General features: G+C 51.2%; 15 protein-coding genes across 15 annotated transcripts; 9 read left to right on the top strand and 6 right to left on the bottom strand.

Moving 5' to 3' along the window:
- Positions 1-52: 52 nt before the first annotated feature.
- On the bottom strand, positions 53-1468 carry AUEXF2481DRAFT_42078 (uncharacterized protein). The gene is made up of 5 exons (XM_013486363.1): positions 1374-1468; positions 1172-1264; positions 956-1109; positions 670-875; positions 53-613 (listed from the first exon to the last, which is right to left on the bottom strand). Exons 1-5 carry the CDS (start codon positions 1428-1430, stop codon positions 482-484), a joined length of 642 nt encoding a protein of 213 aa, XP_013341817.1. The 5' UTR covers positions 1431-1468; the 3' UTR covers positions 53-481.
- Positions 1298-1983, top strand: AUEXF2481DRAFT_338209 (uncharacterized protein). Its single transcript, XM_013486459.1, has one exon. It carries the CDS (start codon positions 1508-1510, stop codon positions 1877-1879), a length of 372 nt encoding a protein of 123 aa, XP_013341913.1. The 5' UTR covers positions 1298-1507; the 3' UTR covers positions 1880-1983.
- AUEXF2481DRAFT_338369 (uncharacterized protein) lies at positions 1820-2812 on the top strand. The gene has a single exon (XM_013486458.1). It carries the CDS (start codon positions 1938-1940, stop codon positions 2646-2648), a length of 711 nt encoding a protein of 236 aa, XP_013341912.1. The 5' UTR covers positions 1820-1937; the 3' UTR covers positions 2649-2812.
- A 97-nt stretch (positions 2813-2909) lies between these two features.
- On the bottom strand, positions 2910-5137 carry AUEXF2481DRAFT_338491 (uncharacterized protein). The gene is made up of 2 exons (XM_013486457.1): positions 4921-5137; positions 2910-4867 (listed from the first exon to the last, which is right to left on the bottom strand). Exons 1-2 carry the CDS (start codon positions 4961-4963, stop codon positions 3114-3116), a joined length of 1797 nt encoding a protein of 598 aa, XP_013341911.1. The 5' UTR covers positions 4964-5137; the 3' UTR covers positions 2910-3113.
- A 104-nt stretch (positions 5138-5241) lies between these two features.
- AUEXF2481DRAFT_6873 (uncharacterized protein) lies at positions 5242-6100 on the top strand (the record flags this gene model as incomplete). Its single annotated transcript, XM_013486273.1, has 2 exons — positions 5242-5830; positions 5883-6100. The coding sequence occupies 2 exons, from the start codon at positions 5242-5244 to the stop codon at positions 6098-6100; spliced, it is 807 nt and encodes a 268-aa protein (XP_013341727.1).
- Positions 6101-6283: 183 nt separating this feature from the next.
- Positions 6284-6940, top strand: AUEXF2481DRAFT_31370 (uncharacterized protein; the record flags this gene model as incomplete). Its single annotated transcript, XM_013486315.1, has 1 exon — positions 6284-6940. One exon carries the CDS (start codon positions 6284-6286, stop codon positions 6938-6940), a length of 657 nt encoding a protein of 218 aa, XP_013341769.1.
- A 113-nt stretch (positions 6941-7053) lies between these two features.
- On the bottom strand, positions 7054-7993 carry AUEXF2481DRAFT_67638 (uncharacterized protein; the record flags this gene model as incomplete). The annotated part of the gene is made up of 2 exons (XM_013486410.1): positions 7054-7191; positions 7256-7993. The coding sequence occupies 2 exons, from the start codon at positions 7991-7993 to the stop codon at positions 7054-7056; spliced, it is 876 nt and encodes a 291-aa protein (XP_013341864.1).
- Positions 7994-9353: 1360 nt separating this feature from the next.
- On the top strand, positions 9354-12202 carry AUEXF2481DRAFT_110098 (uncharacterized protein). The gene is made up of 2 exons (XM_013486456.1): positions 9354-9680; positions 9730-12202. The coding sequence occupies exons 1-2, from the start codon at positions 9481-9483 to the stop codon at positions 11927-11929; spliced, it is 2400 nt and encodes a 799-aa protein (XP_013341910.1). The 5' UTR covers positions 9354-9480; the 3' UTR covers positions 11930-12202.
- Positions 12203-12483: 281 nt separating this feature from the next.
- Positions 12484-14222, bottom strand: AUEXF2481DRAFT_42074 (uncharacterized protein). Its single transcript, XM_013486362.1, is given in 3 exon segments — positions 12484-13769; positions 13807-13810; positions 13824-14222. The coding sequence occupies 3 exon segments, from the start codon at positions 13828-13830 to the stop codon at positions 12845-12847; spliced, it is 936 nt and encodes a 311-aa protein (XP_013341816.1). The 5' UTR covers positions 13831-14222; the 3' UTR covers positions 12484-12844.
- Positions 14223-14443: 221 nt separating this feature from the next.
- Positions 14444-17569, top strand: AUEXF2481DRAFT_42073 (glycoside hydrolase family 36 protein). Its single transcript, XM_013486361.1, has 4 exons — positions 14444-14801; positions 14854-14896; positions 14952-15052; positions 15100-17569. Exons 1-4 carry the CDS (start codon positions 14601-14603, stop codon positions 17461-17463), a joined length of 2709 nt encoding a protein of 902 aa, XP_013341815.1. The 5' UTR covers positions 14444-14600; the 3' UTR covers positions 17464-17569.
- A 534-nt stretch (positions 17570-18103) lies between these two features.
- Positions 18104-18451, bottom strand: AUEXF2481DRAFT_31365 (uncharacterized protein; the record flags this gene model as incomplete). The annotated part of the gene is made up of 1 exon (XM_013486314.1): positions 18104-18451. The coding sequence occupies one exon, from the start codon at positions 18449-18451 to the stop codon at positions 18104-18106; it is 348 nt and encodes a 115-aa protein (XP_013341768.1).
- Positions 18452-18641: 190 nt separating this feature from the next.
- On the bottom strand, positions 18642-19479 carry AUEXF2481DRAFT_337724 (uncharacterized protein). Its single transcript, XM_013486455.1, has 2 exons — positions 19239-19479; positions 18642-19174 (listed from the first exon to the last, which is right to left on the bottom strand). The coding sequence occupies exons 1-2, from the start codon at positions 19354-19356 to the stop codon at positions 18759-18761; spliced, it is 534 nt and encodes a 177-aa protein (XP_013341909.1). The 5' UTR covers positions 19357-19479; the 3' UTR covers positions 18642-18758.
- Positions 19458-20311, top strand: AUEXF2481DRAFT_31364 (uncharacterized protein; the record flags this gene model as incomplete). The annotated part of the gene is made up of 2 exons (XM_013486313.1): positions 19458-19911; positions 19971-20311. 2 exons carry the CDS (start codon positions 19458-19460, stop codon positions 20309-20311), a joined length of 795 nt encoding a protein of 264 aa, XP_013341767.1.
- A 1541-nt stretch (positions 20312-21852) lies between these two features.
- On the top strand, positions 21853-22572 carry AUEXF2481DRAFT_337719 (uncharacterized protein). Its single transcript, XM_013486454.1, has one exon. The coding sequence runs from the start codon at positions 21979-21981 to the stop codon at positions 22441-22443; it is 465 nt and encodes a 154-aa protein (XP_013341908.1). The 5' UTR covers positions 21853-21978; the 3' UTR covers positions 22444-22572.
- A 406-nt stretch (positions 22573-22978) lies between these two features.
- AUEXF2481DRAFT_47634 (uncharacterized protein) lies at positions 22979-25077 on the top strand (the record flags this gene model as incomplete). Its single annotated transcript, XM_013486389.1, has 6 exons — positions 22979-23274; positions 23325-24228; positions 24280-24365; positions 24421-24472; positions 24527-24622; positions 24676-25077. 6 exons carry the CDS (start codon positions 22979-22981, stop codon positions 25075-25077), a joined length of 1836 nt encoding a protein of 611 aa, XP_013341843.1.
- Between the last annotated feature and the right edge of the window lie 211 nt (positions 25078-25288).

Below are 25288 nucleotides of genomic sequence, written 5' to 3'. Positions count from 1 at the left end.
CCACTACGCAGAATCTTGGACCGGGAAGAAAGCGCATTCTATTCCTCGATCTGTGTGTAACTTTTGACTTGGGGCTTTGGCGGAGTATGAATCTTTTGGCAGTGAGGCTGCTGGTGTAAAGAAGAACGGACGGTACAAGAGAAATAAACACAATCGCTGCAGATTCCAGAGAAATGCCAGGGTCTACTTTCGTATCATCCGCCAGTACGGGTATGGTGTGTGTGTGATTTGTGTGGTGTGTCTGTTTTTTCATTGATGGAAGAAAGCAAAAAAACCATGTTCCTTCTCCCAAAGAGTCATTAAGTCAATGTCAGCCATGGACGCGCGCAGATGGCGGCTTGCCCCTATAATCCGCCGCGAATACATTTCCTCCGCGAGTTCATTTCTGATGACGAGAGGGCGCGCCGCTGGGTATTTGAAAACGATCTGGTAATTCGATTATTGATAAAGGCGAATCCCGTTTGCTTGATGGCGAAATCGCTTAGAGGTCGGCATCATCCTCATCGGGGAGGGGCATCTGGGCGGCGTTCTCCATCTCGAGCTGGTATTGCTTGAGAACGGCCTCGTCGACCTGGACCTCTGGGGGAGCAAGGGCGGGAGCGGCGACAAAGTCCTGGAAAATCAGTTAGCGACACGCGACAGGTGGAGAGTAGTCGAGACAAGACATACGAGACTCTGGTTGCCGACAAGCTTTCTTGCGAGCCACAGGAAGGGCTTCTCGAAGTTGTAGTTGGACTTGGCCGAGATGTCGTAGTACTGGAGGTTCTTCTTGCGGTGGAAGGTGATGGTCTTGGCCTTGACCTTGCGCTCCTTGACATCAACCTTGTTACCGGTGAGAACGATGGGAATGTTCTCGCAGACACGGACAAGGTCACCTACAGGCGGGGCGTGTTAGTGGGGCTGGCAAAGTCGCGCAAGCGCAAAAGGCGGGGCTGGGTGGTTGGGGAGAGCTTACGGTGCCAGTTGGGGACGTTCTTGTAGGTGATGCGCGAGGTGACATCGAACATGATGATACCGCACTGTCCGTTGATGTAGTAACCGTCACGGAGACCACCGAACTTCTCCTGACCTGCGGTGTCCCAAACATCGAACTGGATCTGGCCGAGGTTCTGCAATCACGGGCGTTAGTCGAGGGCGCTTCTCATCGAGCGGTGGGGGAGAGAGATCGTACGGTGGTGAAACCAAGAGGGTGAACTTCGACACCGAGAGTGGCGATGTACTTCTTCTCGAACTCTCCAGTCAAGTGACGCTTGACGAAAGTGGTCTGTTTCACGTTATCCAGTCAGTTGAGGCGCTCCTGAGAGAGTTGGAAGCTGCGAGACGATGCGCCAGTCCAAGGACAATGCGAGATCGTGACGAGGAGATGAACGTGCCTTGCCGGTACCGCCGTCGCCGACGAGGACGAGCTTGAAGGTGGGAACTTCAGCCATTGTTGTGAATGTCGGTTTATTGTGAAGTAAAGCGACAACTGCAGGATCAGAGTTAGATTTTGACAAAGACCAGATTGATGGAAGCTAGCGGCGAGACTGACAGGTTGGGTTGGTGCGGGAGATGGACAAGAGGATGTTGTTGGCGAAGGAGAGCGTCAAGAGTGTTTTTCGAGAAGGGCCGTGCACGGCCTTCCTGCCTTCTCACAAGTGAAGCTTGGCATCGGATTTCCTTCGTTGGGTCGCGGCTTCCCAGACAACACAACAAACACATCGATCACACTTCATCGACACGCACCGATTTAGCCCTTCTTTCACACCGGCTCGCTTGTCTTGCCTGCTTTGTGTCTATAACATCACCCAGCCCATACTTTCACCACCGCATGCTGTCTTGCTTACATATTCTCAAAATCCTGATAGGCAGATACTGCACTGTGATGCCAGTGTTGTGATGTTGTAGAAAAGTGTGCACGGTTCGATTTCTAAGCATTAGGCTGTAATGCCGGATTTATGCCAGCCTATACCGTTTTTCTTGAATCGAACTCAACGCTATGGAATGCTATTGTATGCTCCTGCTGCTCTATCGTCTTGCTGCCCAACTGCCGTCGCTGCTGCATGAGTTTGGTAAAGGCTGTCGGCAGCTGCTTTGTAACGATGCGACATGCCGCTGTCTTGGTGTGCTTGGGTATCATTGTTGTTAGTTTGCAGCACCATGTCTCCGAAGGTCTCTCGATTTTGAGCTGCAGCCTGTTGGTGCCTGTCGTGACTCACAGAGGCAAAAGATGGCAGCCCAACATGCCTCTGCCGCCCCAATTGTGTCGTGGCGTGAGCTGCATGTCCAGCCTTTGTTCAGCAGCACCTGTCGCAGCAGGTCTGATAACCTTGACCGTGACAGCAATGCCCTCGCTCCGCTGCACAGTCTGTGCCACTCTGCTCAACTTGTCATGGTTCATCCAATCCACATCTCCGAATCTTGTAATCTTATCACCGGGCTTAAGGCCAGCCGTTGCAGCTGGTGATGATGCGACTACGCTGTTGACTTTGGCAAAGGGTGCTTCTAGTGCGACGCGTGAGGCTCGTGCTGTCTCTGCTGATTGGACGGATGATGAAGTAGATGCGACTGGTGCTGGTGCTGGTGCTGGTGCTGGGGATGGAGCTGCGGCAGCATTCTCCCAGTGCTCGTGCATGGCCTTCTCGATGCGTGCCATCAAATCTTTGTAGTCGTTCTTCAGAGGGATGATGCGGGCGCGGGTTGTGCGGATTTGAGCAATGTCGAGGTCGGGACGAGGGTAGCCGTCAAAGGTGACGAGCGAGGTGCTCATGTTGACTCCATGCTGTAGGTGCAGACGTCAGTCCACATGCATGATTTGTGATGGCAAGGCAAGTCTTACGCTGTCCAGGACTGAGCCTAGGGCTGACAACTCGCTCCAGACGCGGTCCTTCTCAGCAATGAGCTGTTGTATCGATAGCTTCTCTCTTCCTGCTCCGTCTGCCCGAGCACTGGTCGGACCGGATGCCACTGTCGGCGCGTGTATATTGTCCATTCTGAGACCCATCGATGTTATGGTGATGGCTTCTGATGATATAGCACCGAAGTTTGTTTGTTCGGTGGTGGGGCAAAGTTGAGAGTGTGGAGAGAAGCATTTTGCCCCTCACTTGTCAAGAGCTTGGGCCAGTCTAGGTATTCTAACTCATGCCAAATATCCTGCCCAGTCCTCTCATAAATCTCACTTCATCGGCTTGACTCTGTAATGCTCGTCCAAGTGTCTCCCGGTACTGCTTCTCGGCGTCCCTTCTGGCCCTTTCCTCGGTCGTCTCGATCACAGCCTCATCTTCCTCTCTCGTGTACAGCGTGTCGTAACCAAATCCTAACACTCCTAGGCGGCCGTCGCCTGTCTTGAGCACTAAATCCGACTGGTTCGTATCGACCCTTTTGTTCGACCACGATCCTGCCGAGGCTTGGAGAGGTATGATCTTCTGCACAATGTCTCCTTGTGAAGACTCATCCTCTGGCCTTTGAGCTGTGCTTTGTGCCTGGTTGAATGATAGTGGTTCAACCGATTCGTTGATGTTATATGCCCGTATCGTCGTCATGCCGTCTCGCTCAATCCACTTCAAATTGCCATCTCCATCACTGAACACTGTAGAGTATCCATGTGCTGCCACTGACAGCAGTCGTGTCGAGGCAGCTGTCTGTCTGTTTCGATAGCTCTCCGTGACCACAGAGCCGGAGCTTGAGGGAGCAATTCCGTAGAACTCCAAACTCCCTTTACCTTTGTACTCGCCTGCCGCTAGTATGGTCGATCCAGGGGCAGTCCTCGCGGCCAATAGGTCCGAGACTGCTATCGTGGGATCCTGGAGTAGGTCCAGAGAACGTGGAACATATGGTCGAGCGACTTCAGTAATACAGCTTATGCGGCCTCCAGAATGTACTGTGCCGCGCACTTTCGGGAAGCAGCGACGATCGAAATTTAACATATGAGTAAACCTGCCAGCCACCCAGATAGACTCATCTTGCACTCGATCCAGAATGGACAGAGGTCCTGGTTGTGAAAGAGAAGCATGACTTGATGCAGGCCCGCCGATAATCTCACACTGTAAAGAGGGGTTGACAGCCGATCTCGACTTGTTCCGAGGATCGTGGATATGAATGGTCCAATTGGTGCCCACTACCAGGCCAGAAGCACGAGACTGAGATAATGCAGCAATAGGAAATGGGAAGGTCTCTTCTGACACGACTTGGAGCGTGGCAAGATCGACCTCGACAAGAGTGCTGTTCTGAGCAAAGTAACCTTTTCCTCGATCATTGTCAATGCTCACAGACTCTACTGTACCTGTCTCTGTCATTATTCTCTTGATCTCCTCGCGAGCCTGGTTTTTGCGAGGTCCGCCAGTAAGAAGGCCAGGTAAACTCCTACCAACAATCTTGCCTTGCGATGATCTTGAGTCTAAGTACCTGGGTCGTACATCCCATACACAGACACTTCCGTCGTCTAATGATGCAGCAAGGTGTTTGGGATTGTTGTCAGAATCTTGTACCAACCCAAGTCCAGTGGCTTCCAGAGATTCATCACCGGGTATAGTGAACCAGCCGATATTTATGGGAGCATGTCGATGGATATACTCGTCGTAGAATGTGACACTGTCATGCACGTAAGAAGGATCCCAGTTTGCTAGAGCACGCTGTGTTTCTGCAGCAGCGGATAACTTCGCTTCAGGGACCTGGCCAGAGGGCTGTGGCGGCTGTCCAGAGAGTTGATTGAATGCAGATCTCAGTGATTGGAGCTGAGTATTTGTGGGATCCACTCGTAGACGTCTACGCCTTGATTCTGCTCGTGAAGCATCGAAGCACTCTAATTTCCAAATGTTGTCGTCTCGAGACAAATCGAGGAAGCGTCGAGACAGGTACTGGCAATTGACAAGATCATGCACATCCAAGACTAGAAAGACATCAGTGACTTATCTTGAGAGCTATGGCGTCATTCATGATTACATGACAGGACTTGCAGTACTATTTCGTCCGGTATATTGTCCATAGCAGCGGATAGTTATGTATGACTTTTGATTTGACCTTCTAGTAATTGTCGAAACAAGACTGCGGCGGCGACTAGAAATAGATAGTCATGTCAACAATATGGTAAGAGTGGCTGCCGCAAGAGAGCGAGGCTGATACGCGTCAGCGGGGTGAAACAGAAGGCGGGCCGGGTCTTGTCGATCAGCGCAACGGGCCCGAGTCATAGGCAGACGGAGCACAAGAAAGTTGATAGCAACTCAAGACTTTGTTTCCACAACCAAGACACGAAATCCAAGCACAATGTCGGACCAAAAGAATCCTCTCGAGCCGCCGCCGGCCTACGACGCCGATTCAGAACACACGCCTCTCGTCGCCGGCGCACCCGCTCCTGTCCGCCAGCAGATCTCTCGCGCCCCTCTGCCCCTTGAGCTTCCCGCACTACAGGCCATTCGTGGCAAGAGAGTAATCCTAGCCTCGGCTTCGCCACGACGAAAGCAGCTCCTCAACCAGATCGGTCTGCGCGACATTGAGGTCATTCCGTGCACAGCTCCCGAGGACTTTAGCAAGACGCTCGCCCCCTTTGAATATGTCTTGCAGACAGCAGAGCAGAAATGCTCAATCATCTACCGTCAAGAGATTGACTCGGAAAAGGGCGAGCCTGCACTTGTCATTGCCGCCGACACGGTCGTCGTGAGCCCCATGGGCGACATCTTAGAGAAGCCAAGGAGCGAGAGAGAGCACATTTCAGTCCTGAAGGCATTAAGGAACAGCGGCTGGCACAAGGTCTACACAGCCGTCGTGTGTATGGCTCCATTGGAAAGCGCCATGGACCCGGGCTATGCTTTGAAGAGACACGTCGAGGAGACCAATGTCAGATTCGACCCTGCAGGTACGTCTAGACCCTTGAGCTCTCATGCACATGATACTGATTACGTCTACAGTGTCCGACGAACTCATCCTCGCATACGTCAAGACTCGCGAAGGCGCAGACAAGGCTGGTGGCTACGGAATTCAAGGTATGGGCGCCATCTTGGTCGAGAAGATCGATGGTTCATACGACAACGTCGTCGGCCTACCACTCAACGCAACAATGAAGCTCATCGGCCAAGTCTTGAACCCCGAGATTCAAGGCGAGGACGAGGACGAAGAAGAAGAGTAGATACAACAAGACTTCATACAAAACTTGCTCAATCGCCGCTTCCACTTCACACTCCGCGAGAAATTTTCATCCCATCTCAGAGTCATACACTGTAGCGTATAAATGCTGGAGTTCGGTCGAACTTGGATCTTTCTCTTCTGTTTCTACACTTCTCGCCAAAAGATTCAGGACAACGCATCGAGAATGAAACTCACTCCGGTCTTCCTCGCATCTCTCGCCAGTCTCAGCACTGTGCAGGCCACCAGCTTTGTCACTGTTAATAGAGTGACAACCAAAGACGTTGTTGTACCTCCGGCAATCGACCAACAACATACAACCTCTGTCGCCCACCTCGACGCGCGAAGTGAGTTCAGAGACGATCACTTCTTCGAGGAGCAAGACCTAAGAGACGAAACATACACCCTATGTAATGGTGGTCTTGACTGGTGTCTCGTCGGCGAAGAAACCCTCGCACCCGATACACCCGATGCATTTGATGCACCCGATACACGCCTTACCTCTTACTACATCACCTCGCCTTACACATCTCTCATCGTCTCCACCATAGGCGTCGACGGTCCGAACATTCATAATCAACCGGACAAAACTACCGTGGTCAGAGTCACAAGTTTCTTGAACGTAGCACCCACCGCTCCGTCTAGACCACCACCACCACCACCACCTGAACCTGAACCGATCCGACCGAGAAGAGGATGTCCGTCTCACATCTGTGATATCATGCCCTATCCTGACCACCTGTGCTTGAATGAGAAGTGGTCGAGGAATCATCCATTGGTGATCGAGGGCATCACCTATCCGAATGCTTACAGAACGGCTGGTTCTGATCAATGTGCCGGTTAGGGCGCTTAGGGCGCTTCAAAGAGATCTAAGGGAGGGGAAATGTTATGCAGCGATATTTGTAGTTTGTATACAAGACTTCGATCAAATTCCAGCTGCTCTTTGTATCTCTGCATCTATTGGCCTTCAACCTTTGGTGCTGCGAGTTTGTCTATCAATTCCTTGTTCTCTTCCCAGTCGGGGCGAGGGATCTCGAAGCCTTCTGTGATGCGCGAATATGTGATGCCTCCGAGTCTGGCGACAGGCTTGAGGATCTGTAAAAAAAAACATGGTTAGCTTCGAGTCATTCCTCCAAAAATAGAGCAGAGAAAAACTTACAGAAGGATCAATCAGATTCTTATCCTCGTTGATAGCGTCCTCTCTCGCCCAGAATCTGACACCCTCGACCACAGCCAAAACACCAGTCTTCTTTCCAGGAGTAGCCTTACTCTCAAACTCTTGCGTGTTCATCAGCTTGCACTCTGCAGAGAAGATGGCTTCTTTGACACGACTGGCCTTGACCTCTGAGCAAGGAGCCGGTGTCAATCCACTCAACGCCCACTCCGAAACACCATACGGAGCGTTGATAGAAGTACTATTCGCAGCCTCGATGAAATGCTCAGAAATCATGTTGATGACGCACTCCCCAGTCTCTCTCAAATTCTTCAATGAGTCCTTTGCATTATCATAGCCACCCGCATAACCAATGATGAAAACAGGAGGATCATGATTGACCACCTGAGTATAAGAGAACGGAGCCAAGTTTGTGCTACTCCCATCTTTACTTCTCGTGCTCACGAAACCCACGGGTCTGGGGATGATGGCGGAGATGAGGAGTTTGTAGTTTGACACTGCGGGACGACCTTCTGCGTATGGGTCGATTTCGACGTGCTCTTTCTTGAGGCATTCGCCGTTGTCGTTGGCGCCGTCGCCGAGCTTCCAGTCTGGGTTGCGGATCTTGGTGTAGTGCCATTTGTTGTCTTCGGGCCAGTCTGGACGGGAGGCTTCTACGGATTTGAAGTCGGGGTGGGGGTTGCGTTTGACGGCTTTTTCGTTGTCATAGCGGGAGTGTTGCATTTCTCCTGCCGTTGGGTTGTTTTGGTGCTGTTCCTTGTCTGAGCTCATCTTGGCGGTGAATTGTTGGTATATGTGTGAGAGGAAAAGGGAGTGGAGCTGTTGTTAGACGGTGCAATTGAGATGCTTCTGGGTGACCGGAGAGCCGTAATTGTATTGATTAGAAATGTTGCTTAACTTCTGTCGTCATGGAATCGCCCTCGGCTAGAAGAGCGGCAGCGGACCTCATGGCGGAAGCTTTCCGCTTTTGCTAACAACCACACCAAGAGCTGTCTCTCTCCAAGCCGTATACCACAGCAATCTCATCGAGTCATCGGCTTCTCAATAATACATCTGACGACAGCACATATCCACTGAAGCAGGATTGTTAGAGGAACCAACATTCCTTCTTCGTTCATCAATTCGAGTGCCCATGCCATGATGACCAGCTATGATTGCAGCGTGAGCGAATTGTGACGCGCGACCTCATCAAAGCTTCTGAGAGGTCCAAGTGTGAGCAATAGGTAGGTAGCTAAGATAGTCACAAGGGCGAAACAGAGCCTCCTTGTCAAACAATCATCTATTCGCTCAACTAGTATCTACGATCGGTATAGTCGAGAGCGGCAGTCGTCCAGATGATGAAGTCTTTCGCCAGCGAATGGGGTGAATACGGTATCCGTGTCAATGCCATCACCAGGTTATACCCAAACCGCTGCAAGCGAAGGTGAAGAAATGGAAGAGCTGAGCAAAGATTGGGTCAAAGATATTCCGTTGCACAGAATTGCCAAGCCTGAAGAGTTTAGAGGTACGGCTATGTACATGGCGAGTGATGCCAGTAGCTACTTGACAGGAAGTCAAATTGTCGTTGATGGCGGATATACTGTTTGGTAGACAGGGCCGAGACGCATGCGTAGCCTGAAACATTTATAGTGTATCTCACTGAACTCTTGGATATATTTTGACATGTGAACAGATTGATATGCCCATTTTACATGTTCTTGACAAGACCCCTAATCCTTCTCAGCGTCTCCAAGTGCTGAGCTTCGTCGCAAACATAGCTGTCAAGAAACAAAGACGGGTTCAAAATCAGATATTCCATTCTAGACAGTCAGTCAAGTGACCTGTCTCGGCAGATGTGACGGTCACCTCGAATCAGATTGTGCATGCTGACAGCTCGCAAACCCCTTCCTCACCATCACGGAGGCCGGACATGATTGGCGTTCCTCAGCCCGCGTTCGTTGCTTCCTCCCTTCACAATTTATCAAAGCGCGATGGATCACTGTCAGAATGCACAGTCAATTTCCTCAACCAAGCGTTCGGTCAAACAGAGCTTGACATGATATCCTGTCTAGGAAAAGTGGATGGCGAGAAAGGCAATTGCGGGGAAGGAGTTTGTTGCGGGAAAGAACGCGGAGGACGGCAGGTGCCGTGGACAATGATGACCAGAAAAAGTGCAGTTGTGAGAGGCGCCACGCCAAGCGGACATTTAGCTGTGAGGCATCCAGGACAAGATGAGGGTATACGGAGTCGCCAGAGCGCAGAGCAGCGCATTGCGATCGCTCGAGGTTGCATCGCGTAATGCTTGCCGCAGAAACTACTCTGTTTCACGCTGGGCCTCGCCTGCTCTTTTGCGCTCTCAGAATGCCGCCATCACAGAGAGGACGGATGCATGGCAAGCCAGGAGACTGCAGAGCGGCACTGCAGCTGCTGTGTATGTGTCATGGAGAGCATAGCAAGACGCAAGACTAACAACAATGCAGGCTCGACCACGCCATGCAGGACCCCAGCTCGCTCTCGCAGTCCGACATTGTCAACAACCTGAACCCCAAGGAGGCCGCCCGTCTGGACAAGCTGAGAAACATTGGTATCGCTGCTCATATCGACAGTGGAAAGACGACAGCCACCGAGCGTGTCCTATACTACACTGGTCGTATCAAGTCCATCCACGAAGTCCGTGGCAAGGACTCGGTCGGCGCAAAGATGGACAGCATGGACCTGGAACGTGAGAAGGGCATCACCATCCAGTCGGCTGCCACCTTCTGTGACTGGGTCAAGGTTGACCGCGAGACTGGCACCGAGGAGAAATACCACATCAACTTGATCGACACTCCCGGCCATATCGATTTCACCATCGAAGTCGAGCGTGCTCTCCGTGTTCTTGACGGTGCTGTTATGATTCTGTGCGCCGTTAGTGGTGTCCAGTCTCAGACCCAGACCGTCGACCGTCAAATGCGCCGCTACAACGTTCCCCGTATCTCCTTCATCAACAAGATGGACCGTATGGGTGCCAATCCCTTCCGTGTTTGCGACATGATCAACAAGAAGCTCCGTATCCCTGCCGCCATGATCCAGGTCCCCATTGGTGCCGAGGATGAATTCAAGGGTGTTGTCGACATTGTCCGTATGAAGGCCATCTACAACCAGGGTGAGAAGGGTGTGGATATCTTTGAGACTGACGAAATTCCCGCCGATGTCAAGGCCGTTGCCGAAGAGAGACGCAAGATGCTCATCGAGACTCTTGCCGATGTCGACGATGAGATTGCCGAGATGTTCCTTGACGAGCAGGAGCCATCCATTCCTCAGATCAAGGCCGCCATCAGACGTGCTACCATTTCGCTCAAATTCTCCCCCGTCATGATGGGCTCCGCTCTTGCCGACAAATCCGTCCAACCCATGCTCGACGGTGTCTGCGACTACCTACCTAACCCCTCCGAGGTCGAGAATATTGCCCTTGACAAGAGACGCAAGGAAGCCCCCGTCAAGATGGTCTCCTACCAGGAGCTGCCTTTTGTCGGTCTCGCCTTCAAGCTTGAAGAGAGCAACTTCGGTCAACTCACCTACATCCGTGTCTACCAAGGAACCATCAGAAAGGGTCAAACTGTCTACAACGCTCGTACCGACAAGAAGGTCAAGATTCCCAGAATCGTACGCATGCACTCCAACGAGATGGAGGAGGTCAACGAGATTCACGCTGGTGAAATCTGTGCCGTCTTCGGTGTTGAATGTGCCTCTGGTGATACCTTCACTGACGGTACCCTCGGCTACACCATGACTTCCATGTTCGTTCCTGATGCCGTCATTTCGCTCTCCATCAAGCCCAAGCAGACCAAGGATACCCCCAACTTCAGCAAGGCCATGTCTCGTTTCCAGCGTGAGGATCCTACTTTCCGTGTTCACGTCGACACCGAGTCTCAGGAGACCATCATTTCCGGTATGGGTGAGTTGCATCTCGACATTTATGTCGAGCGTATGCGTCGTGAGTACAACGTCGACTGCATTGTCGGTCAACCTCAAGTCGCCTACCGCGAGACTATCCAATCTCGCGTTCCCTTCGATCACATTCTCAAGAAGCAAACCGGTGGTGCTGGTGATTACGCCCGTGTCGTTGGATGGATGGAGCCCACCGGCCAAATCGCCGACAACCACTTTGAGCAGCAAATTACTGGTGGAACGATTAGTGAGAAATATCTTCTTGCTTGCGAAAAGGGTTTCTACGCCTCTTGCGACAAGGGACCTCTTCTCGGCCATCGTGTTCTCGGAGCTAGCATGGTCATCAACGACGGTGCCACCCATATGACCGATTCTTCCGAAATGTCCTTCCGTAACGCTACCCAACAAGCCTTCCGCAAAGCCTTCCTCGCCGCCCAACCCCAAGTCCTCGAACCTCTCATGAAGACCACAATCACCGCGCCCAACGAGTTCCAGGGCAACATTGTTGGTCTGCTGAACAAGCGCAACGCCGTCATTTCCGATACCGAGATTGGCCCTGAGGACTTTACTCTATATGCTGATTGCAGTTTGAACTCCATGTTTGGCTTCTCTACCCAGTTGAGAGCTGCTACACAGGGTAAGGGAGAGTTCTCGATGGAGTTTTCTCACTACTCTCCTGCTCCTATGCAATTGCAGAAGGAACTTATCGCCAAGCATGAGAAATACCAGGCCGAGAGAAACAAGAAGTAAACTGCGCAATGGATCAATCGAGAGAGGTGGGATTTGTTTGTAAGATATCTTTGGGTGGCTGGGCCATGTAACACAACAAAAGTCATGTCTTGGGTTTGATAGTGGCATAGTTGAGGCGTGAGAGGAGTGGATGTTTTATGATGTATATATATTAGTTCTTCATTGGAAGTTTTCACCTTTAGAAATAGAAGGGATAGAAACAACTCTCAACTTTTTACAAAAACTACCGCTGCTCCAGGAAAAGTCTTCAGACTGGAGATGTGGCCAGAGCCTCATCCCACCACAAAAAGGATCTTTTCCCCTTACCACATTTCCCTATCACAATCAGCATTCACCCTGTCTCTCTGTATGAGCAGACAGAGCAAAAAAAAAGTGTCTTCTATCCCCATGGTCAAGCAAAAGAAGTAGACGACGCCTAAGAGATTCGAACTCTTGCTCCCGAAGGAAATAGATTTCTAGTCTATCGCTATAACCACTCAGCCAAAGCGCCGGGTCTGTGTTGGAAAAATGAGCTAGACGATATATAATATATTCTAAATTTCTGAAAATTCGACGCGGAGAGTATATCAGGACATACTTGAGTGGAAGGAAAGCAATGTATGAATGGAAAGAAAGCGTCATATTGCTGTCCGGCTTATTTTTCCAAACACAGATCTGGCGCTTTGGCTGAGTGGGCGCTCTGCGCGGCTGGGGATCTGTGGTGTGGTGGACAGACAGATTATGGGGATTAGATGTGTGTCAAGGGAAAGAGTGGGATGGATGAAGATGTGGACTAGGCGATTGCTCGTAGCCTTTAGTCGGCAATTGATTTTGGTTTTTGGGTATCTTGTACAAAGACCAAGAGATATGCTCTTCTCGTCGTCTTTTCGTGATCTCGTTCGTCTTTTGATCATCTTGTCCATTAAGCCGTATTTTCTAGTCCAGGCCCTTGAAGGAACCCATGCTCTTTGCACCAGACTTGTCCTTGCCCTTTGAACGCTTTCTCTTCTTTCTGCGCTTGCGGGTGGTCTCTTCGTCGCTGCTGTCGTCGCTACCCATGTCGCTGTCATCGCTGTCGTCGCTGCCTGCATCACTGTCCTCTGCTTCTCTCTTAAGGTCACCATCCACGTAGGCGTGCTGGTCCTCTTCTAGCATCTCGTGCCAGACCTTGATGGTGCTGCCACCTGCTGTGATGAGTCTGCCTGCGACGTCAAAGTCCAGACTAACGACTCCTTCCACATCGTCGTGTGTGATCTCTGAGATGACCTTGTTGGGGCCGAGCTTGACGAAGCGGACTTTGCCATCGCCCATACCCACAGCGAGAACCTTGCCGCCAGGACCAACGTCTGGGGGCAGAACGCGGATGACATCCAGACTCTCACCACCACCAGCGCTGCGGTCGACGGTGATGCGCTCGTCTTGGTCGTCCCAGACGCCGCGTTCCCAGAGTGTGAGTACACCATCTCCACCACCAACGACTAGCTTTTCTCCCTTTGATGAACTGGTCTTGCGGGCAGGCAGGCCAGATACAAAGCAAGATGACAGCAGGATCTCTTCTTGGTCTTCACTGCGGACCAAGACGCCGCGACGCAGATCGGTGACACTGAGAGTAGTACCACCGGTTGTGACCCACTGTTTGCTGTAGCCAGATGTGCTGCTTTCAGAAGCGGGAAGTGGTGTCAAGGAGGAGATGTAGTCTTCGTGGGGGTGGTGGGTTTGAGAAGGGCGAGTGGAGGAGAAGGTGGAGAAGTTGGCCTCGCGGGTATCGTAGAGGTGGAGGGCGGAGCTGTCGGTCGCGAGGAGGAAGGTCTGAGGGCTGAGGATGTGGAGGATTGAAGGCTCGTCAATGTCGTCGGTTGAGCTGTGGTGCTTGTCAGATGGCTGTGCTTTCAAGCGACCGAGAAGACGAACTCACGGATCATGAGGAATGGCGATCTTGGTGACGACCTTGCCAGTCACGCTGTCAGCGCCCTTGACGATGCCGTCGGTACCAGCACTGAAGAGGGTGCTGCCGTCAAGACTGTAGCCCAGACTTCTGCAGCTGCCCTTGTGTCTGCGTGTACGCCATGCTGCCTCGACTTGTCCACGTCCAGTCGCGGCTGCTTCAGCTTCGGCCTCGTCCTCGCCGTCACCCTCGACTGGCGGCAGTCTGAGAGTCGCGACATGTCCGGAGCTAAGTCCTACAGCCACCAAAGGGGCCGTCGGGTGGAGAGCCTGCGCAAACAGCTCCGAGGATAGCGGTAGCGTACATATCGTATCGAACATGGCGATGAAGTCTTCTTGCCAATCCCGGCAATGTCGGTTTCGTCGTCGCAGATGCGCTTTTTTGGAAACTGTTATTTTTTCTCAGTTCGCTTTGGGTTAGCGTCGGGGTTTGCGTGGACTTTAAGTGTCTACCCCAGATTATGACATCGTCTCGGCCTTCCTTCCCCCCCCTCGTCTCGACAGTGAACCCTCTCCCAAGAGACTTTGTTCCTTCACTTGTCAAGATCCACTCTTTCTATTCAGCTAGCTTCATTTTAGACCCTCCTGTATGATGTCGACATATTCCTAGACCTGCCCTGTGACAACGACAATTCCTAGGTATCTTTCACTTTCTCTCAACCATCAATGTCTTTTGTCCGCTTTCCTACACACCTACACTACCTTTTAAGCACAACACTTTACACAATCATTACCATATCAATCAATCATGAAGAAAAAACAGAATCAGATCACCTTTGGCTTCTGCGACGTCAACACTGGCCAGAGAGTCTACCCTGCTCTTACTGACTTGCCTGAGAAGCTCCCTCCTGCGCAACAACTGTACACTACCCACGACAACATGTACGCTGCCATTACTTGCTCGCCACAGATCGGCCAGCCAACTGTCATCTCTAAAGACCAAGATACAGTACAAACACTTTAAAGCAGCAATTATCCTGTCCATACTGAGCTCCTTCCAGGTTCACTTCTGCGTGTTGTTGGAGACATCTGCTTCATCGCTAGGTACATCTCTTCAGCCCCTGCAGTCTGAAGATACACACTGACCGAGTTCGTCCAGTAAGCGAAGACCAGATCAAAGTCACTATCTGGCACAACCACAAAGGTCAACATGATTGGTCCGATCTCCTCCTGCAGCCATCTGCTGATCACGAGGATATTGTGAGTGATCTACGAAGATGCTCGTGTGACATTAGCTTACGTCTCAGCTTCTTGTGAACTCCAAGCCTGGTATTGCTCGCAGATGGTATACTGGAGGAATTTCCGGCAGACCCGATGATCTAAGACCAGTCTCTTTCACCGTCAAATTCCAGGTCGGTGGCGACTCGGGCTGGAAATGGATCAAAGATCAAAGCGGATTGGATGATGGACATCTACACTATCAACAGTCTCATGAAGGACTTGGCTTTCCTGAATACTTTGGCGGCACCGGCTCCGACCTCAACATTCGCAAGATGACCGCCGATACACCTGACACAAAACTGTATTCTATCACAGCTTCTGCCGCACCTGCCAAAGACGAAGACTCAGGCTACAGCAGACACGTTCTGGGTACACCAAAGGACTTCACACGCTTCTTCAGTCTGGTCCGACTCTGGTCTCCATGGCTCGCACCACGTCAGGGCAAGGACAAGTTCCATTTGGACAAGGACGCTGTTCTTGCAGCCTTCCTTCGTCACGATGGAGCACACGTTGTCTGTCTTGCTATCAGCGGTATTGAGGACGTCCTCACTATCTTCAAACATGATGACAACGGTAATGTCATCATACAGGGTCGTAACGATCGCGAAAAGGAAGGCACCAGTCATGTGGTCGTCGCAGTCGCCGACTCATTCGAAATTGCCAATGCTGCAGTCATGTATCATGCGCGCAAGATAGTCGGGGGCTATGAGTTAGCTTCAGGTCAGGTCGAGACCGAGACAAAGGCCCTGACGGAGAAGAATGTCAAAGCTGAATGGCTTGAGGAGTGGTACGATGGCTTCACGTACTGCACTTGGAACGGCCTAGGTCAGAGACTTACTGTCGACAAGATCAATGAGGCCTTGGAGTCCCTCAAGAAAGAGGATATCATTATCGAGAATCTGATCATTGACGACAACTGGCAATCGCTGTCAGAGGGTAAAGGTCAGATGGAAAGAGGCTGGACCGACTTTGACGCGAACAAGGAGGGCTTCCCCCACGGTCTCAAGCACGCTGTTACGGATATTCGCAAGAAGCATCCAAACATCAATCATATTGCTGTATGGCATGCTATCCTGGGCTACTGGGGTGGCGTAGCCAAGGACGGTAACATCGCAAAGAACTACAAGACCACAACAGTTCAGAAAGAGCCAGGAGTTGCCGAAGGAGAGATGCTGGTCGTCGATGCCTCCGATGCTCAACGCATGTACAACGACTTCTATGCTTTCTTGGACGACTGCGGTATCACTGGAGTCAAGACTGATGCTCAGTTCTTCTTGGACATGATTGTCGACGCCCCTGATCGCAGAAGCTTGACGACAGAGTACCAGGATGCTTGGACAATCGCTCATCTCCGCCACTTCGGATCAAGAGCCATCTCGTGCATGTCTCAGACGCCTCACATCCTCTTCCACTCTCAGCTCCCTACCAACAAGCCTCGTCTGCTTGTTCGCAATTCGGACGACTTCTTTCCAGAAGTTCCTGCCTCGCATCCCTGGCACATCTTTTGCAATGCACACAACTCTCTGTTGACTCAGCACCTCAACGTTCTGCCTGACTGGGACATGTTCCAGACATCGCATGAATGGGCATCATTCCACGGTGCAGCTCGCTGTGTCTCTGGCGGTCCGATCTACTTTACAGATTACCCTGGCAAGCACGACATCAAGCTGATCAACCAAATGACGGCCCGTACCACCAGAGGCAAGACCGTTATCCTACGTCCTTACAACATTGGAAAGAGCACAAACGCATACGCTGGCTACGAAGACCACTCTCTTCTGAAGGTCCACACTTACCACGGGTATGCCCGCACCGGAACTGCATACCTCGGTGTCTTCAACTGCACTCAGCGACCATTGTCTGAGCTCATCCCTCTGTCAACCTTTGCAGGTGCCGAGGAAGGAAAACACATCATTCGTGCCTTCACCACTGGTGCCATCAGCAAGCCTATGTCTTGTGGCGAGAAGAAGGCTCTGACTGGCGTCGAGATTGACGTTGGAGGTTGGGAGATCTTGTCTGCTCATCCCATCCATGAGCACACACTCCGTCGCAGTGGGCCCGTCGCCATCACCTGCCTCGGTCTCATTGGCAAGATGACGGGAGCAGCCGCCATAATCAGCAGCGACATCTACGTAGACACCCAAGGAAAGTTACGCTACTCCGCCCTCATCAAAGCTCTCGGCGTACTTGGCTTCTGGATCGGCGACTTGAGCAAGAGCTGGAGTGTCGAGAAGGACATGCTGGTTCTGATCTTTGGCAAGCAGATTCCTACAGAGTGCGTCAGTGTCAAGGGCGACGTCTTGGAAATTGATGTCGACAGAGCTTGGAAGGAGACTGGACAGAAGGCTGGCTGGTCGAATGAGATTGAGGTTGAGTTGTTCATCTCGTAGATAGCTTGCTTCTACCCCTTTGCCTAGACTTCTAGAAGAGTCTTTTTTTTTTGGATTTGGGGCTCTGCAAGTTTGGAAACGCAAGCTCTTGGTGTAAATTAGGTCGGAAATGGTAGAGCTTGGTAATACTACTTTTTATTTTTGAAATCGACAACTTCAGCATGTTGTGATAGAAATGAAGAGTGATATCTTGGCAGAGAAGTGGCATGGAAAAATATGCGATTCCTGTCATGTATCCAGAGACCGTCTTGAATCTTCAGAATAGCTTGCGAAAAGACACAGTCTAGCTCAAAAACATTGAGACGCCTCACGAGATCATGAGGGCAAGAAGGACCATGGGGTCCATGCATACTCTGGAAAAGTAAAGATCAATCTCAGAGACGCGTCTTCCAATATATCACTTTGAGTCGACTGTGTAATGGTGCGCGGACATGGCCATAACTGATCAGTTTTCATGGCTGATCTTATCCGCGAGGCATGCGCGACTGACGATATGATGACCAACACAAGACGACAGGTGGTATACTGTCTCACAGATCTATAGTCACAAGAAGAGAAAGACGTTCATGATATGGATGTGCAATTGGTATCATTGGAAAGCAAAAATCAGGGGTATAATGCTACAAAACAAAAAGTGTCATCACCAACCATAGTGGAGAGGTGGGTAACAGGAGTGGGGACGGCCGCTGCTCATCCCATGTACGAGCCCTAGTCCTTCTTTCCTCCGACCACGGGGATCTCTCCAAACTTGACTGGGTTCTTGCCCTTTCCCTTCTCGATGGGGGCAGGGGGTGGGAGCATTGCCGGCAGCAATGAGCTCAGCGTCAATATCATCGAGAGAAGGCAGGGGCTGATCGTCCTCAGCCTCACCCTCCACGTTGGCGTCCTCCATGTCCTCGTCTTCGCGCTCGGTCTTCTTTTTGACCTGGACCAGGGTGGTGTCGTTGATGTTGCCTGAACGCGACTTCTTCCAGGAGGCGGCAACCATCTTTTACAGCTCCTGCACGCCCTTCTCGATCCGAGAGTCCTCTATGCATTGCGTCAGCGTCGTCGACCCAAGGTAAGGAGGGGTAAGGGAGTCATGAATCGCTTCCAAACTTACTAGGAGACTCTACGTCCCACTTGATCAAGCCCTTCTTCTTCAGCTCTCCTCTGGTGCCACCGATAAAGTGGTTGTACTTCTGCAGCACGTCGATGAGCATGTCGGCGGGGATGCGCTCCTCGAGAAGACAATCGATCATGAGGTGCGCAAGGGGTTGCAGCTTGTGGGTGCTGTTGTTGTCGACAGAGATGACTCAGACTCGGTCACAGGCGTTGATGAAGAACGAGTAGAAGACGCGGTAGCGGTGACGGTTGACTTCGTGCTGGAACCAGCGGTTGACCTTTGCGTTGTCGTCACACCAGAGCCACTTGTTGGGCAGGTCGCTCATCATGGAAGGACGGGGTCCGGGGCGGGCGGAAGACACGCTGATCTGATTGTGGTTGTGATTGGGTATGATTGGTTGTTGTTGTTTGTTGGAGGTAGTGGAGATGTAAACTTGTTGTTGATATTGACCTTGTACTGGTAGTGGTGTTGACCTGACCAACGCGATTACCAATAGTGGTAGAGGTGAGAAGATGAGTTGGTGGCAGCAGGGGAGAGAGTTTAAATACACAATGAAAGTCGACCGCGCAAGGGTGAAAGCGAGGGCTTGACTTTGTCGAACAATCACTGTTGTCAAGTGAGACCGGAAGATTCGACAATGACTCGGAGTTTTCACAGTAACATCACTTACCTGGCGCTCCGTGCAAGCGTCGCCCTGAGCAATGTCCTCTTGCACAATAACAAACTCGAGCAAAGGTGCTGCCCTTGAAGACCTCCTGTCCTCTCACCGCGCTTAATTTTGACGACATACAAGAGTACCTACCTACTTTCCGAGAGCTTTAGACGGTTGCGATCTGAACTCGCACATCCTTGCTGCGACATACCTTTCACCGAATTACGACGCATAACAATGGGACCTAAGCTGGTTAAGCAAGGCTCAGAATCCATCAAGTCCACAGAAAGACGTCCAAGACACAATAAACAAGACCGCCGCAACCCTCGCCAAGACAAACGGACTCGAGACGACCATACTGAAAACGAAGCAAATTTGGACAATTACACCAGGCCCATCCTTCTCACATCTGGCAGATGGCTTTGGTGCCGCGACAAGCGTGCAGAGAATTGGCTTCTTACACGACATCTCCCGTGGTGGTTCTTTGCTTCCTTTATCAACTTCTGCGCATACGTCCATGAGAAGGCGCAACACAACGATAACCTCAACCCTGACGAGCAGCGCTTACTCATCCACATCAAGGAGTACCCCCTAGCCGCCGATGATCTTATCGCGGAGATGCAGTGCTACCTTGCGATCTGCCTTGTCAAGGGGAAGCTTTCTCAGGGACTGATATTCATCGACACTGCCAGTGAGTCACCTTCCATATTGACACCTTCAACCAGATGAGACGCTGACAGATCACAACAGACAAACACGACATGGAAGTTGGCCAGAAAGCACTCATGCGCGTGGTCTTCACCCCTAAAGAGCGCCAGGCTCACATCGCCGCCGAAGCTGCCTGCTCCAGCCATCTGAGGTACTCAAAGGACACAACCTCTCAATCACAGGTTGACCCTATCAGCCTTGAATTCCGAGAGATACCGCCAGCCGTGAACCCTGTAACCTCCGCCTCTCAGACCTGGTTCGTACATCCCGATATGGTGAGCAAATGGCAACTTGCCACCGTGCTTGCTATCAAGGAAGAGCATAAAGTCCATGTACAGACGGAGGAGGAGGACGACGAAGTAGTCTTCCGAGGAAGACGTTGAGAGGTCACCGGCAAAAACAGACCGTCTGCGCATCTGAGTGTCGAGGTCCTGAGTAGTTCGTGCTATGATTGAGCGCAGGATGATGTTGGACGCGACAGCCGGCAAGGCGGAGCAGGTATGTAGCAGGTTTCAACCATTAAGCAGTCCGAAACACACTGTTTCACCTGCCCGGTTGACCCCACGTCTTCAATGTAATAATACAACCCAAAGGGTCATATTGAAGACATTTTCCCTCCTCACTATCGGACCAATCGTGATTCACCGTTTCGATGACTAGTCTAGTGGTTGAGCGCACTGATGATCGATTGGTCGACCTCTTTTTGGAAGATTCTGGGTTCAATTCACGTAATCTTCTTTCCCCTTTTAACCAGACTCGAATTAGTCTCGGGAGTGGACTCACTTCGCCGGTAAGCACTCCCGCAGGCCCAACACCAGTCTTCTGTATGAGGAGAGACATGTGTCGCATGGCTGAGACCATTACACAGTGGTTCCTGGATCAGCCAAGCCTGCATTACAAGCAGTTCTAGCTCCTGCCAGGGCCCTGCGATACTGGCCATGAGAGGCACACGGCCGAAGCCTGGCATGCAGGTCACCATCGGCGTGCAAGCCTTCTCAGATCCCCCTCTTCGTGGCATGCGGGTGGATATGTACCGTGCACCCTTGCAGGGGGGCATGAGTTGATAGGGATGTTGCTGCAGAGAGCCACGATCCTTTGTTCCTTAGGCAGGGTGAGCGCAGAAAGAGGTTGATCTCGTCAGAGAGACGCGACAAGTCTACGTCTTCATCGTCCAGGGTGACCGATTGCTATCGAGATGCACAGTCGATTTTCTCCTTGTGCGGTCATGCGGTGGGATCATGGAGCAGGGTCGCTTCTGAGTGTTGGCCATCGGACCAGCCTAGTTGACGGCGCTCAGAAACCAGTGAGCATGTGCTCTCCGAGCCTTGAAAGACATATACGACCTGGGCTCAAACGCAGTCTCAACCCAACGAATGTGTCACCAGCTCTTTTGTGGCTCTCTCAGGCCCCAGTCGCAGCTGACTACGTCATCGACTCGCTGCTATACTCCTTCTCGTGTCGTGTCGTGTCATATGAACGCGTTCGATAGCTCTTATGGGGCTATAGAAGCGATACAGAGATGTCCAGTCGGACGATATCGCGTCGCCGGTCCGGAGCTACATCGACGTCCATAGCAGGTGATGTGTACAGGCTTTGGAGGACGGTCAGGACGCATCAAGCCTCAGAGGGTCCTTCAGAAGTCATCGCTAGGGCTGGTTGGGCAGACCAGCAGGTTCGAGCGTCCTTCTGTCGTGAGATATGAGTCCTCTGCTGCACTTCATCGCGTTGTAGATGATATGTCGCGGTCGTGAACTTTGTGAGGCTTCCTTCTCCTTCGGGCTGCACAGCTTCGCGTGGAATTTAGCCGAGGTTGGACAGTCTATCCCAATCTCTCAATGAGGCCGCCGAAAATCTTCTGCGACAGTGGCGTGCCTAGTATATCATGATGACATTTGATCAGAAACACCGAGCATTCGCATTGCTATATTCTCATAAACAATTGGCTGGTTCTCAACCGCGAGCAATCATTGTGGACTGAATCACATGATTTGACATCAAATTATTGTTGTAAATTCCTAGAAAACCGCGGGAGTGCTTTCTATCGCGATAGATGGGCCAGAATGATCGCCGAACGAGCGGAAATAGTTCAAGTAGCCAATTAGAGCCCGTACATGTGATTATGCACTCATATATCGGAACATCCAGCGTGTTGTCGCCATCTTCAGATCGTGCCAGGGTTGTACAAACAGCATCTACCGACCACACTAAGACTTTTGGCCAATTTCTGTTCCTGCCCTCTCTTCTTTCCTTTTGCAGACGACGTTGGCAACCGCTGCTGTACGTCATCGCGGATGACGCCCTCTCCCAGCACAATCACGAGAGCTTAAGCTCTGCAGTCTTCTGCGATCTCGAGATATCTGCTGAGAAGATATTGACACTTCTAGAAAGAGTCACACTTAACAAGCCAATCTTTATAGGCGACCAAGCAACTCCGTTATTGCTTGACCAAATTTGCGTTCATGGGCAGCTGCGAGTCAGAGCTTCTTTTATCTTCGCCAAGTCGTATGTGGCTTGAGACTATAATCTGATAAGATTCTTAGCGTGGCCGAATCAACCGAATGTACAATGCAGGCCTCGTAATTGCCGATTCTACAGCACATCGAAGAATGAAGAGGAACAGCAGGAGCGAGTAGTTGTTCATGCTCCTTGTTCACTTCGAGATTCGTTGCGATCTAGCAACAGTCTGTTGGAAGGAAGGTGCTATCGATGGGAGGTCTGAAGCGTCGCTCGAGGAAGCTGTGGACCCTACTGCCGATCGAAACACCTTTTTCCATCAAGCCAACCAGAAAAAAAGCCCTGCGGTTATTCCTCCCCATCCTTCCCTGCCCACAGCGCGCCGGATTTTCGTATGTCTCGACCGTTCGGTACCCGCAAAAAGAATAATTCGCCTCAGATCCTTAATCGAGTGAATCAACGTGATTCGGGCAGACGTGGGTGTGCCAGTATATATTAGCTCACCCTCCATCTTATCAATCTTCATCTCTATATTTGAGCTTCTTTGCTAGACCCTTATTCTGCGTACCTGATTTTGATCGGGTCCTTTTTCCATCATGGGGTTTTTGCATGCTCTGGACAGGCCATACATCAATCCTTTCTACCACTCTCAGGAAGATGAAGAGCCCGATGACGTCGTCAAGGAAGAAAACGGCTTGACAGCTTCCAGCAGTCCGAACAGCTTTGAGCCGCCATACCAAGAAGACTATGGACATACGAAAAGCCCTGCATCTGGGACTGGTGCCGCTTATGCTGGAGAAAAAGTTGATCCAGATTACCAAGCCGGTGTTCAGAAAGCTGAGGGTGTCACTCTTGCATGGAACAAGCGAGCGCTATGGCTGACTTACATCTGGTACCTAAATGCGTTATTTCACGCGAAAGATATTTTCTGATTGACGATAGGATTTACGTTGTGTATTTCGAGATTGCTCTCATGAGTACCATCACTGGATACCTGGGTAACTACGCCAACGCCGATTTCAGCACATCGCAGCTGCTGTCAGTCAGTTCTGTGATGAGCTCCATCATTGGTGGAGTGTTGCGTTTGCCGACTGCCAAAATCATCGATATTTGGGGTCGTGCAGAAGGCTTCTTCATCATGATGTGTATCTGTATAATCGGATTGATTATCTTCGCCGCTTCGAACAACGTCCAGACGTATGCTGCTGCATCGGTCATTTACTATATTGGCTACGATGGCATGTACTATGTCATGACGGTCTTCATCGCCGACACCACAAGACTGAAGCACCGAATTCTCATGCTGGCCATCTCTCAGACTCCTTTCATCTGTACTGCTTTCACTACTCCATATGCCGTCTCAAGCTTCGTCAACGGAGCTGGCTGGAGATGGGGGTATGGTACCTTTGCTATTGTCACTCCCGTCGCCTGCCTTCCTCTCTGCGGCGTGTTCTACTACTACCAGAGAAAGGCCGAAAAGCTGGGTCTTTACAAGCGCACCGAGTCACCTGCACGCGGATGGTACGGAACTTTCACTCATTACTTCGTCGAATTTGACATCGTTGGTGTCTTTTTGCTTGTTGCAGGATTCGTCCTGTTCCTACTTCCTTTCTCCCTCGCAACTTCGGTCGCCGGACAGTGGAAGAGCGCAAGCATCATCTCCATGCTGGTGATCGGCTTCGTTATTCTCTGCTTGTTCCCTGTCTGGGAGCGCTTCGGTGCAAGCAAACCCTTCCTGCCCTGGATCAGACTGAAGGATCGTACTGTCTTTGGTTCAGTGCTGTGCATCTCCAGTCTGTATGCCGCGTTCTACTGCTGGAACCTCTACTACTACACCTTCAACCAGGTAAGCAATAGTTCATGTGCTGTCTGATCGCAGGCTGATGAAATCAAACAGGTCGTCCTTGGTCTCAACACTCGCGATGCTACGTACATGGGCGAAATTTACACTGTAGGCTCTTGCTTCTTCGGAGTGATTACCGGGTAGGATTCCCATTTTCTCCTTTTGATCTTTTGAACTTTGACTGACAATGTGTAGTATACTTGTCAAGTGGACCAAGCGTTACAAGTGGATTGCTCTCGTCTCCGTGGTAGGTGTTACGTGCAGCCGAAAGTCGTTTTCCCTCGCTGACAATCGATTTTAGCCGCTATACATGATGGGAACCGGTCTTATGATCTATTTCAGACAACCCGGAGTCGCTCCTCGCTACGTAGTTTGCGCGCAAATATTCGTGGCATACGTAATTTTTCGCCTTTGATCTTGTCTGTAAGAGCCTCGCTGACTTATTTCCAGGCTGGTGGAACTTTGGTACCTTGCCACCAAGTTGCAGCTCTCGCCGCGGGCACTCACGCAGACTTCGCCACGACTCTTGCACTCCTATACCTTGCATCATCTGTCGGGGGCGCTATCGGCGACTCCATTGCGGGTGGCATTTGGACCAACGTCTATCCAGCTGAATTGAACAAGCGCCTACCCGCCGACGTCGCGACCTCGGTCTACACAAGCTATCTGAACGCTCTCGAGTATCCTCCTGGTACCCCGACCAGAGACGCAATTGGAGTTGCATTCGGAATTGCTCAAAGAGACATGTGTATCGCGGCCACCTCTATCACTGCTCTCACTTTCATCGCTGTCTGGATCTGGCGCGACATCAACCTCGGCAACAAGAAGCAGATCAAGGGTGTTGTCGTCTAGACCACACACAACACGCATGAAGAGAAAATACGAAGACCTCTTCTCGAAGAAACGGTCGATCGCATGATGCATATTATGAATTTCGGTCTCAAGACACTCTTTGCTACCTAACTACCTAATATTCTATACATTCTATACATGAGACCTAGACCATGCTACAAAAGTTGTTTTGCTTCCTTTGCTGAATCCCTCACCATTGTCATGTTTTGAA

Source organism: Aureobasidium subglaciale (assembly GCF_000721755.1).
Source record: "Aureobasidium subglaciale EXF-2481 unplaced genomic scaffold scaffold_17, whole genome shotgun sequence".
Lineage (NCBI taxonomy): Eukaryota > Fungi > Ascomycota > Dothideomycetes > Dothideales > Saccotheciaceae > Aureobasidium > Aureobasidium subglaciale.
The sequence above is the reverse complement of the archived record's forward strand: the minus strand, read 5'-3'. Positions and strand labels throughout refer to the sequence as shown.

Bases quoted from the DNA above. Each gene is read 5' to 3' on its own strand.
- AUEXF2481DRAFT_42078 (XM_013486363.1), bottom strand. From the start codon at position 1,430: ATGGCTGAAGTTCCCACCTTCAAGCTCGTCCTCGTCGGCGACGGCGGT. The intron at 1,110-1,171 runs GTACGATCTCTC...CCGTGATTGCAG, and splicing joins ACCCTCTTGGTTTCACCACC to AACCTCGGCCAGATCCAGTT. The intron at 876-955 runs GTAAGCTCTCCC...CCCCGCCTGTAG, and splicing joins GAACGTCCCCAACTGGCACC to GTGACCTTGTCCGTGTCTGC.
- AUEXF2481DRAFT_338209 (XM_013486459.1), top strand. From the start codon at position 1,508: ATGGAAGCTAGCGGCGAGACTGACAGGTTGGGTTGGTGCGGGAGATGG.
- AUEXF2481DRAFT_338369 (XM_013486458.1), top strand. From the start codon at position 1,938: ATGCCAGCCTATACCGTTTTTCTTGAATCGAACTCAACGCTATGGAAT.
- AUEXF2481DRAFT_338491 (XM_013486457.1), bottom strand. From the start codon at position 4,963: ATGGACAATATACCGGACGAAATAGTACTGCAAGTCCTGTCAT. The intron at 4,868-4,920 runs GTAATCATGAAT...ATGTCTTTCTAG, and splicing joins AGTACTGCAAGTCCTGTCAT to TCTTGGATGTGCATGATCTT.
- AUEXF2481DRAFT_110098 (XM_013486456.1), top strand. From the start codon at position 9,481: ATGAGGGTATACGGAGTCGCCAGAGCGCAGAGCAGCGCATTGCGATCG. The intron at 9,681-9,729 runs GTATGTGTCATG...ACAACAATGCAG, and splicing joins AGCGGCACTGCAGCTGCTGT to GCTCGACCACGCCATGCAGG.
- AUEXF2481DRAFT_42073 (XM_013486361.1), top strand. From the start codon at position 14,601: ATGAAGAAAAAACAGAATCAGATCACCTTTGGCTTCTGCGACGTCAAC. The intron at 14,802-14,853 runs GTACAAACACTT...AGCTCCTTCCAG, and splicing joins TCTCTAAAGACCAAGATACA to GTTCACTTCTGCGTGTTGTT. The intron at 15,053-15,099 runs GTGAGTGATCTA...CTTACGTCTCAG, and splicing joins CTGCTGATCACGAGGATATT to CTTCTTGTGAACTCCAAGCC.
- AUEXF2481DRAFT_337724 (XM_013486455.1), bottom strand. From the start codon at position 19,356: ATGTCGTCAAAATTAAGCGCGGTGAGAGGACAGGAGGTCTTCAAGGGC. The intron at 19,175-19,238 runs GTAAGTGATGTT...ACTTGACAACAG, and splicing joins ACGCTTGCACGGAGCGCCAG to TGATTGTTCGACAAAGTCAA.
- AUEXF2481DRAFT_337719 (XM_013486454.1), top strand. From the start codon at position 21,979: ATGGGCCAGAATGATCGCCGAACGAGCGGAAATAGTTCAAGTAGCCAA.